This window comes from Gorilla gorilla, chromosome 9 (assembly GCF_029281585.2).
Source record: "Gorilla gorilla gorilla isolate KB3781 chromosome 9, NHGRI_mGorGor1-v2.1_pri, whole genome shotgun sequence".
In the NCBI taxonomy this organism is placed as follows: Eukaryota; Metazoa; Chordata; class Mammalia; order Primates; family Hominidae; genus Gorilla; species Gorilla gorilla.
Genome location: NC_073233.2, coordinates 62727009 through 62739723, shown reverse-complemented (window position 1 = coordinate 62739723; position 12715 = coordinate 62727009). Strand labels below are relative to the sequence as shown.

Below are 12715 nucleotides of genomic sequence, written 5' to 3'. Positions count from 1 at the left end.
GAGACACAACCAAAAAAGAGAATTTTAGACCAATATCCTTGATGAACATTGATGCAAAAATCCTCAATAAAAAACTGGCAAACCGAATCCAGCAGCACATCAAAAAGCTTATCCACCAGGATCAAGTGGGCTTCATCCCTGGGATGCAAGGCTGGTTCAATATACGCAAATCAATAAATGTAATCCAGCATATAAACAGAGCCAAAGACAAAAACCACATGATTATCTCAATAGATGCAGAAAAAGCCTTTGACAAAATTCAACAATCCTTCATGCTAAAAACTCTCAATAAATTAGGTATTGATGGGACGTATTTCAAAATAATAAGAGCTATCTGTGACAAACCCACAGCCAATATCATACTGAATGGGCAAAAACTGGAAGCATTCCCTTTGAACACTGGCACAAGACAGGGATGCCCTCTCTCACCACTCCTATTCAACAGAGTGTTGGAAGTTCTGGCCAGGGCAATTAGGCAGGAGAAGGAAATAAAGGGTATTCAATTAGGAAAAGAGGAAGTCAAATTGTCCCTGTTTGCAGACGACATCATTGTTCATCTAGAAAACCCCATTGTCTCAGCCCAAAATCTCCTTAAGCTGATAAGCAACTTCAGCAAAGTCTCAGGATACAAAATCAATGTACAAAAATCACAAGCATTCTTATACACCAACAACAGACAAACAGAGAGCCAAATCATGAGTGAACTCCCATTCACAATTGCTTCAAAGAGAATAAAATACCTAGGAATCCAACTTACAAAGGATGTGAAGGACCTCTTCAAGGAGAACTACAAACCACTGCTCAATGAAATAAAAGAGGATACAAACAAATGGAAGAACATTCCATGCTCATGGGTAGGAAGAATCAATATCGTGAAAATGGCCATACTGCCCAAGGTCATTTACAGATTCAATGCCATCCCCATCAAGCTACCAATGACTTTCTTCACAGAATTGGAAAAAACTACTTTAAAGTTCATATGGAACCAAAAAAGAGCCCGCATCACCAAGTCAATCCTAAGCCAAAAGAGCAAAGCTGGAGGCATCACACTACCTGACTTCAAACTATACTACAAGGCTACAGTAACCAAAACAGCATGGTACTGGTACCAAAACAGAGATATAGGTCAATGGAACAGAACAGAGCCCTCAGAAATAACGCTGCATACCTACAACTATCTGATCTTTGACAAACCTGAGGAAAACAAGCAATGGGGAAAGGATTCCCTATTTAATAAATGGTGCTGGGAAAACTGGCTAGCCATATGGAGAAAGCTGAAACTGGATCCCTTCATTACACCTTATACAAAGGTCAATTCAAGATGGATTAAAGATTTAAACGTTAGACCTAAAACCATAAAAACCCAAGAAGAAAACCTAGGCATTACCATTCAGGACATAGGCGTGGGCAAGGACTTCATGTCCAAAACACCAAAAGCAATGGCAACAAAAGACAGAATTGACAAATGGGATCTAACTAAACTAAAGAGCTTGTGCACAGCAAAAGAAACTACCATCAGAGTGAACAGGCAACCTACAAAATGGGAGAAAATTTTCACAACCTACTCATCTGACAAAGGGCTAATATCCAGAATCTACAATGAAGTCCAACAAATTTACAAGAAAAAAACAAACAACCCCATCAAAAAGTGGGCAAAGGACATGAACAGACACTTCTCAAAAGAAGACATTTATGCAGCCAAAAAACACATGAAAAAATGCTCATCATCACTGGCCATCAGAGAAATGCAAATGAAAACCAGAATGAGATACCATGTCACACCAGTTAGAATGGCAATCATTAAAAAGTCAGGAAACAACAAGTGCTGGAGAGGATGTGGAGAAATAGGAACATTTTTACACTGTTGGTGGGACTGTAAACTAGTTCAATCATTGTGGAAGCCAGTGTGGTGATTCCTCAGGGATCTAGAACTAGAAATACCATTTGACCCAGCCATCCCATTACTGGGTATATACCCAAAGGACTATAAATCATGCTGCTATAAAGACACATGCACACGGATGTTTATTGCAGCATTATTCACAATAGCAAAGACTTGGAACCAACCCAAATGTCCAACAATGATAGACTGGATTAAGAAAATGTGGCACATATACACCATGGAATACTATGCAGCCATAAAAAGTGATGAGTTCATGTCCTTTGTAGGGACATGGATGAAATTGGAAACCATCATTCTCAGTAAACTATCGCAAGAACAAAAAACCAAACACCGCATATTCTCACTCATAGGTGGGAATTGAACAATGAGATCACATGGACACAGGAAGGGGAATACCACACTCTGGGGACTGTTGTGGGGTGGGGGGAGGGGGAGGGATAGCATTGGGAGATATACCTAATGCTAGATGACGAGTTAGTGGGTGCAGCGCACCAGCATGGTACAAGTATACATATGTAACTAACCTGCACAATGTGCACATGTACCCTAAAACTTAAAGTACAATAAAAAAAAATACATTCAAAAAAATAAAAAAAAATGAAGATAGTAGAAATAATATACACAAAATAATAATTCTTCTCTTAATTGATTTATAAAATTAATGGTTTAAGGTGAGATTAGTAATATATTCTGGAATTTATAACATGTAGCAGTAAAGTATATAAAACAATTTTATGGTGCTGTGGGATATAAGCAGAATTACACTTTCAAAAGTTTTTTCATTTCTATTGAGAAACTAAATGCTGCCAACAGCCACCTTGGAAGTGGATCCTTCCTCAGCCAAACCTGCATATGAGACTGTTGTCCCAACCAGCACCTTGATATTAGTCCATAGCCAATTCTGTTATTTTTCACACCTTACTTTCTGCAAGGTTTAGTGCCTTTTCCCCCTTTCATCAATAAAACTAGATTCAACAGGAAAATTCTACTTGGAAATTTAAATGTTTACTTGTAAAAATAGGGTATGAAAATTATCCTTTATAGCTTAAATTAAAAACATAATACTTTAAATGCTGAAACATAGCATTACTAGGATTTCAATGTAAACTGCTAAGTTAACATTTTTCTAGAAAAAATTTGATTTAACACAGTTTTAACATACTTTCCTGAGAACATGCCATTTTCAAAAGACAAAATTTCACAATAATAAAAACTCTATAGTATCTCACAGTCATAGTATTATAAATCTTTTTAAATGACAGTAGACTAGGTGCTTTTCTGACCGTATATATCTATTAGTATGTTTCCTGAAATAATTTTTAGATTTATAAGTAAAATCTTATATTATGCTTCCAGAACATAATAGGTATTGGTTACTTTACACTCTAACACCCTTGACATGATCTGGAATTTTATTCTCTAATCAAATATAAATGAAAGTAATTGTACACCTTTATTAATATATCATATAAAAATAATATCCCATAAACTAAGATTACACATCTATTGGTGTAAGTATTATACATGTACTATGGAACATGTTTTTCTTTTTATTTGGCAAATGGAATAAGAAAATAAATTAGCCTGTATATTAACACCAAATATACATTTTATATACTGATAAATTTCTATGTGTGCTAGCTTAATTTTTCCAATTAGAATTTGTCCAATAAAATCATTGGTTTTTAAGACATTCACTACATTTCAACATATCATAGAAATTTTTAATAAATGTCTTTTGTCAATGGTTTCAAATACTAACATCTTGGTCCAGAAAAGCAATGCTTCTTTCACTGAGGGTTGCCATAGATACCTCTTTCCTCTATGTGTCCTCATAAAACACAGGAATATACATGCACAATCCATGGATATAGAATTAGTTCCTAGTGTCTATAGTTTCCATAGCTCCACACAGTCTTCTCATTATCTCAGTCTTTACAGGAGTATGGCACTATCCAAAGCAGATGACAAAACTATAATAATGCTTTAACATAGTGACAATATTTACTGTGAAAGGAGTAATTGAATATTCTCACCTGCTGGAATATTTCTTCATAGAAAAACAAAAAGACTGTCTTTGCTTGACTATGTAAAATTGTCCTAATTAGTGAAAATTAACTTGGACAACACCCTTATTATGTGACACAAGTATTAACACTAAACTTTGTTACTTGAATATTTCCTCAATTATGGTGAAGCAACCATAAGTACTTCACTGTGATTAAGGATTTTTCACATTCATGTACCCAGCTATTAAGCTTTTTACCTAACAAGAACAATGCTGAGATTTAACTTCATGGAAGATCCAATAACAGAGCTTTTGCACAGAGAGAAGAACTCTTTAGTCTTTCAGTCGTTCAAGTAGCATATCCCTAAGACCACTTCTTTCCTAAGTAAAACATGTCTTTATATCTCCCCAATCCCATCCCAGGAAATTGAGACCTTTCACTCATTTTCACAAGCAATGGCAGGCATTTCAAGAAAATATTACACGTAGAGGACTGGATACCAACTGAAGACATACTCTACCTTGGGCAGAAATTGAACTTTTTTGATATCTCCTGGATTGTTCTATCAGAAAATAATTATTCCATTTATATGTGTAGACAGTCTATGAATTTTACATCAACAATATTTTAGAAAGAGACAGTAAGGTCATTATAGAGTAGTTAATTAAGATATTTAGAACAAATTCAAATGAAGTAACCTCTCTGTATACTTTTTTCTTACAAAATCACTAGAGGTAAAAGACTTGATTCTTGCTAGGAAGAATAGCTAAATGACAAGTAATGTGAAATGCCAGTAATATAAAAAGGATAATTTTAAAGTAAATTGAATAAGAAATTTTGAGTTTCACATTATGAAATATTTCGGTAAGGCAAGTAATATTTCATCCAGAATTAAAGGAGAACCAGCCCCAGGTTCTCTTCACTAAAAATGTACCCAGTAAGGAGGGCCTTACCCTTCCTGTTAGAAAGTCCAAGTCCATTAACTCGTCATTTACATTGGGTATATCTCCTAATGCTTTCCCAACTAGGCACATGTGTATACATATGTAAGAAACCTGCACATTATGCATAAGTACCCTAGAACTTAAAGTATAACAATAAAAAAAAATAGAAAGTCCGTGTCCAAGAGACTCTGAGGCTCAGAGGCAGAAAGCCTAAGAACAGAAGTTGATATTTTGATTCTTGCAAAAATAGGTAATCATAGTGTTGCAGTTTTAAGTTAGAGTACACGCTTTTGATCAAGACCTGTATCTATGTCAAATATAAACATAATGATCAGTAGTCCATTGATATGGTTTGACTGTTTCCCCACCCAAATCTCAACTTGAATGGTATCTTCTTCATTTTTCTCTTGCTACTGCTGTGTATGAAGTGCCTTGCACCTCCCACTATGATTCTGAGGCCTTCCAAGCCCTGTGGAACTGTAAGTCTAATGAAAACTCTATTTCTTCCCAGTCTTGGACATGTCATTATCAGCAGTGTGAAAATGGACTAATACATCCATTAACTCAATTTTTTAATTGTATTCTAATATCAATTCAATAACTGTTTCTACAATAAAGAAATTTTTATTTGCCAACAAGGGAGTAGTATTTCAGTGCTTCCACTGTTATTTCCATGACTTGGCTTACCACTGGCTCCATTGAATACCTTCATCTCATTAAACGTTTAGTTAAATATTGGATCTTTATGTCATAAGATCCTTAGATAAAGAGTCCCATGAATACCTCTCTGAACCAGCTAAAGTCTTTATCACATAACAGGCTACACTAAGAGTTGGTCATTTTCAACTTACCTAAAATATGGATTAAATCTATCCACCCCAAATGTAGTATGCATTACTGCTAAAATTCAAAGAGCATGTCTATAAGTGCTGGGCTGTCTTACTGGCAATTGCTAAACCTTGCACAAACATATGTTTAATTCTGAAGAACTATCAGATATGATCAAAGATACTGTGATTTAAATTATGATTCCAAGATGAAGAACTAATGTAAAAATAAAACCTGTTTCTCAATACCAGTGTGGAAGTGGATGCTTCTTCAGCCAAGTTTTCATGTGAGATAGTAACCCTAACCAGCACCTTGATTACAGTTTCGTGAGAGATCTTGAAGCATAGGAACTTGCTAAACCATCCTTAGTTTTCTGACCTATGAAAATTGAGAATGAGTACATATTGTTTGAATCACTGAGTTTTGAAATAATTTGCCATGAATAAATAAATAACAAATATATCTAGAATATGCTTCAAATATTGGGAAGCATGACAAAAAATATTTAGTGAACCTATAAATCAAAGAAAAAAAGTATAATGGAAAGAAGCAAATATTTATAAATCAGCAATACCAAAACCATATCAAAATGTGTGAGGTGTGATCAAAACAGTACTTAAAGAAACATGCATAGCTACAAATGCTTACATTTAAAATAAATGATTAAGAGCAGCCATCTGAGCCTTCACCTTAAGAAGCTAGAATAAGAAGAGTAAATAAAGGCCAAGGTAATTAAATGAAAGGACATAAAAATAAGATCAAAACCAATAAAATGGAAAACATAAAATAGAGTAAATGAAAATGGCCAAAAGTTGGTATTTTATAATGAAATTGATAAATTGCCAGCAACAGTGATCAAAAGAAAAGAGAAATTCAAATTACCAATATCAGAAATCATAAAACAAATACTGACCCCATAGATCCTTTAGACTGAAAAGGTTGGAAAAGGATTGTTATGAAATACATCGTTTCAATTAATTTGACAGCTTAGATGAATTAGGTAAAATGTAGGGACAGGGCAACCTTCTAAAAATGACACAGAAAGAAAAACTGAAACACCCCTATCTCTTTCCATGTAATTTGTTTTCATTACTTGTAAATAATGTGATAGTGCTTTGGAAAACCCTAAAGAATAACTTTGTAGGAATAAGAAGTCAATTTAGCAACTTTGCAGGACCCAAGTGTCAAATAAAAAATTGATTTTCCTTTACATATACTAGCAACCATGACAATTGGAATTTTTCTAGAAACTAAAAATCTGTGATGAAATCTGAAAACATAAACACTGAGGAATAGATAGGGAAGATCCGTACATGAATATAAACTACAAAACTCTTCAAAACTAAACATTTGAAATACCTAACAGATATACTGTATTCAGGAATTAGAAAACTCAACATTGCTAAGATGTTGTCAGTACAGGATGATTTACGGATCCAACTTAAAATGAGTAAAACTCCAATATGCTCTTTTTGAGATGTAGATAATTGTTCTGCATGCTGTTCTGCAAAGTTACTTTACCACTTCCACATCAAGGGTTATCTTCTACTTCTGTAAAACCTGAAATCTGGTGGGGGGGGGGTCATGTGATCACTATGACAAATAGAATATGATGTAAGTGACATTGTGTCAGTTCTGGACATAGCCTTTAACTGGACAGACCCATCTACTTTCTACTACTGAGATCTCTGAGCACAATGTAAAAAGTTGGACTATTCTCTGGAGTGATCCTCTGTTCCTTCATATAAAGAGATAGGAAGAGGGACCCAGTGCATCTCTTACTGTGATCCCTTCCAATATGATATAAGTATGAATTAAATTATCCTGTATTTACGTAAAACTCAATTATCAGCTAAATAAGACAGATACTTCAGTCCTTGCCAAACAAAACAGAAGAAATACCCAGCCAACTACTCTCTGAATTCCTGACTCACAAAATTTTGAGATAAAATGATGGTTGTTTGAAATCACAAAAACTGTGGAGCCCTGCACCATACATGAATACAGAGCCAGAATAAAAAGTGGCACCTTGAGGTGTGATGATTCCACAACAACAATTTAAAGTATATGGAACTGGCTTTTGTACCCAAAAATAAGGGCCTCCAGGATACTGTAAGTAAAGGCTGAAAATACAGATGTAACTGTTCCAGAGGCTGTAAAATAAAGTGAGTCACTAGTGCTGAAAAAATTTAGCAATTCTGTCATCTATAGTAAGGTAGAAAATAAAAAATGTATTTAAGTGAATAGGTGGATTTGGCTAAAATTTCCAAATAGAATATTGAAAGTTACAGTGTTTCTTATAGCATTGTGTCTTATAATAAGTCATAGATTTTAAAAAAACATATATATTACATAAAAAAGCCAGAACTTGATGGTTTCAAAGATAAAAATGGTGTCTTTCCAGTCCCTGCAAAGAGCTAAGTACTCTAAAAATAATAAAGGTCATCAAAGTAAAAGTTATTTCAAAGTTGTAGATGTTAAGACACATTGAAAAGACTTCAGAAAAATTTAATGGTGTGTCTCAAAAGTATTTTAAACTAGACAGAGATATTTCTAAGATTCTTAAAAGTATTATCTGACTGCACATAGAGTTTCAGCCCAAGTCTGAGAAGGGCAAGTTTCAAAGGCATTTGTGAATATGGTACTTGTATATTCCACAAAGTCTTTAAATAAACTACATAGAAGGAAGCACCATAGCCTTCCTTTTGGAACAGGAGCATCTATTTTAACTACCTATTCCTCCCTTTCTCCACTCTGTGCTGGGCATGTCGAAGAAATACTCCGACTCAATAGATGTGTAATAGAGAAAAACCATAATTTAAAAAGTGCACAATAGGATCTGAACCCAAGCAGACCCACCTACTCTCAGTCTGGATATAGAGGTTGAGAACTTGAACTTCAACAGATGCCATGATGGGATGACTTCTTAGTTGAGCTGGGAGCATCTAAATCCTGTCATCCCACTTTGGATCCTTGAATTACGCTTAGAAGTCTGAAAATTTCACTAAGAAGACCTTGTCTATGTACCTCCTTATCTACAGGAGGACAGACATTCTTTGTCTAACTATAGTTAACTTTTACACAAGAGTTTTTCTATAGCATTTCTCATCTCTGAATTTCTCAACGTGTATATAAAAGGGTTCAACATCGGTGTGATAACTGTATAAAACACAGTCATGAATTTGTCAATAGGAAAGTTTGAAACAGGTCTAACATATATGAAAATACAGGGAATATAAAACAGGACAACCACGGTAATATGGGAGCTGCAGGTAAACAGGGCTTTACGCCTCCCTTCCTGACTGTAAGTTTTAAGAGAGTTTAGGATGACCCCATAGGAGATTAGTAGAAGGGTGAAGATGACCATGCAGATTGCTCCGCCATTCAAAACCACAGTGAGGCCTATAAAGTAGGTGTCAGTGCACGCCAGTTCCAATAATGGGTACATGTCACAGAAAAAGTGGTCAATGACATTGGGGCCACAGAAAGGGAGACTGTACACAAAAACAATTTGAAATAAAGAATGTAAAAAACCTCCAGTCACCGCCAACACCAAGAAAAGCATACAAACTTGATGATTCATGATGGTCAAATAGTGCAGTGGCTTACAGATGGCCACACAGCGATCATAGGCCATGCCTGCCAGAAGGAAGATGTCAGTACCACCACACAAGTGGTCTATAAATAGCTGGCCCATGCAAGCTTGGAAGGAAATAGTCTTTTTATCACAGAGTAAGTCTATAATCAATACAGGAGAAATGCTGGTGGAATACACAGCATCTACAAATGACAGGCAGTCAAGGAAGAAGTACATTGGGGAGCCCAAGGAAGGGCTGGCAATAATAGTCACCACAATGAGCAGGTTCCCCACCATTGACACAATATATGTGAGTAAAAACATGACAAATAATGCATTTTTGCACATCAGGATCCTGAGAAAAGCCCAGGAGGACAAATTCTGTAATATTTTTATTCTGTCTCATTTTTTTCTTCTTTCAGGCTTGCATCAGAGGTGAGAGCTCAGGAAAACATGACCTTTAATGAAGTAGTGAACAGGAATAAGATTACATCCATTGTGTCACAGAGCACATCTCATTGTTGTATCTGCATAGTGATTTACACACAATAAATATTTAGTAAGTCTCTATTGAGTTTCTCATCCAAAGAGCACATCTTCCCTTAACAGTTCCATTTCTCCTCAAAGATTTTAGTTTCAGCTACAGGTAAAGGCTTCTGCCTCTATGTTTTAGTGAATATTCTATACAGAGGAAGACTTAAAGTCCCAACAGCCACTCATAATTTCATAACTTCTTATTTAAAACATTTTTCTGGGCACACAATCAGCTGTGATGAATAGCCAATGGGTCCTTGGTCTCAAGAAAATTAGTCTCTGCTGGTGGTAATAAACTCTAAATAAATAAATCGATGTAGATTTAGTCTTTTATGTTTGTATTTCTGGTATCTTTATAATATGATCTGTATAACACCAAGAATAACATCTTCTGAACTATCTCACTCAGTACTCCGGCCCTCTACTGTTACACTTCATGCATTCTTGCCTCAAAGTATGTTCAGTCTTCATTAGTCTTTCATTAAATGCCAAAAGACAGGACTCTGAATGTATAAATGCTATGATATTATTTATTACATTGTTCCCTGTAGCAATTACTTAATCTGACTCCTTGTTCAACTTAATAAGGAGCTGTGATTCTCTCTGTTCTATCCTTGCCTATATTCCAATTTTTATAACACTTACATACAATATACTGGTTTTCAGAAATTAATTTGAACTCAAGTGAACTAACTCATGACTATCACCAACTACCAAATATGCCATGAGTATTTTTTTCTGAATTCTTGGGAGAAGCTAGGTAGTGAGAGAGGAGAAAATAGACACTGTAGAAAGGGGTACAGAGCAGTGGGACATGGTTTTATTTATAACACTATTTAGAATTCAAGAGTACTCAAAAATAGAATCTTAGTTACCAGATTCCAAAAACAAGCATACTCTAAGAGAAATTCCACGTTCAGTGTAAGAAGGCTTGGATTTGAGTCATTTTCTGAATGCATTTACAAGTCTGTCTCAGTTTGCTCCCTGGAAAACAGAGGGATTAAATTTGAGAAATTCAGAATCCTTCCTAGTCAACTATCTACTAAACTGTTAGTGTACCTCTCTTTTATGGTATTCTGTTGCCTTTTTTTTTTAATTTTTTATAAATTTATAATTAAATAAGAATTTCCAAGCTCATGATTCTTAAATGAAAAATGGTAGTCAGTGAGATTTCATGATTACAGTGAATAAATAATGACTATAAGTTTCTCATTGAGTATGCACCTACTTAAGATCCAGGACACATTTAGAGAGAAAGTGTAGCACATGGTGAATAATGTGGATACTGGAGCCACACTGCTTCAGCTACAACTTCAGCTTCACTATTTTTTATGAGATTTTGGGCCATTTAGTGAAGCCCTCTGTCCCTTACTTTCATCATTCTTAGAATGGAGATCCCAATAGTCCTTACCTCTTAGACGATAGTCCTTTACTTAGTTTTAATAAAACTAGAACACTAGCCAGCCTAGAACACTGGCTGGCACCTGGGAAGGGCTCAAAAAATGATAGCTACTATTAGTGTTCTTGAATGCTTCACTGTGAACATAGAATCAAAACAAATCATGCAGATCTTTGTCAACTTTCAAAGATTTATAGAAATAGTCCAGAAAAAAAAATAAGAGACCTATAATTCAGGAAAGCCTTTTGGGGGCACACAATAAAATTGTATGCCTTAGAAAATAATGATTTAATTATACAAGTAGTAATTTTACCTGTAATGGAATGTATCCTGATGAGAAGCAAGCAGAATTATAGTGAAAAAGTTGGACCCACCATCGGGGAAACCTCAGGAAAGGAAAAGAAGGCTAAATTCAGAAAACAGAGAAATTGTAGTTAATAAATGAGTATTCACAAACTATAAGAAGATTAATGAGATAATTAAGTGAGGCTAGGATTCTTTTAAAATTTTCTCCAGAAAGATCCCATTTAGTGAGGAAATACTGGAAATACAACCTCCTGTGGGTTACCAGGGTGACTCAGGAAGCTTTTTGGGGTAGGCATAATAAACACAGACAGGATCATAGTTAAAAACAAACAAACAAACAAACAAAAGACAAAATTCAAAGGAAAAAGGAACACATTGTTCCTCAAAGTCTCTAGATCTGACAGTTAAGGACAAACTTATATTACAGAGAACAATGAGACAAGTACAGATACAAATCCAAACCTTCTGATTACTCACTGCTGAGGAAAATGGCAAAATTACTAAACCTCAAATGTAGACAGGGTGATTTCATTACTTAAATCTGGCAGTGGAAGAGGACATGTGTGCAGAGAGACTTTGAGCTGTCTCTAGAAGCCAGCTATGATGAACATTCCTCATGTCTCATTCACATTAACACTTCCAGCTGATTCCAGAGTTCTGTCACTGTTGAAGCTATAGACTAATAGAGATGCACCTGCTGAAGAACGCAAGGGAATAATGTAGTCTATAGCCAATTCTGTTATTTATTCACACCTTACTTGCTGCAAGGTTTAGTGCCTTTTCCCTCTTTCATCATCAAAACTAGATTTCAACAGGATAATTCTTTCGTCAGTTTAAATGTTTACTTGTATAAAATAGGGTATGTAAACTATCTTCTATAATTTAATTAATTAAAAATATAATACTTTAGAAACTGAAAGATAGCATTACTAGGCTTTCAATGTAAACTGCTAAGTTAACATTTTTCTAGAAAAAATGATTTAACATAATTTCCTAAGGACATGATATTTTCAAATGATAAAATGCCATAAAAACATAAAAATCTCTACAATATTTTACTTAATACTCGAAGTTTTATGAATCTATTTAAATTACAGTAGACTGGATACTTTCCTGAGCATATATACCTACTAGAATGATTGCTGGGATAATTTTTAGATTAATAAGTAAAAACCCATATTATGCTTCCAGAACATAACAGGCATTGGTTCTTTC

General features: G+C 34.9%; 1 protein-coding gene across 1 annotated transcript; it reads right to left on the bottom strand.

Moving 5' to 3' along the window:
• Nucleotides 1-8754: 8754 nt before the first annotated feature.
• On the bottom strand, nt 8755-9667 carry LOC115936267 (olfactory receptor 4A8-like). Its single transcript, XM_055354956.2, is given in 2 exon segments — nt 8755-9597; nt 9599-9667. Coding segments are annotated over 2 exon segments (912 nt in total).
• Between the last annotated feature and the right edge of the window lie 3048 nt (nt 9668-12715).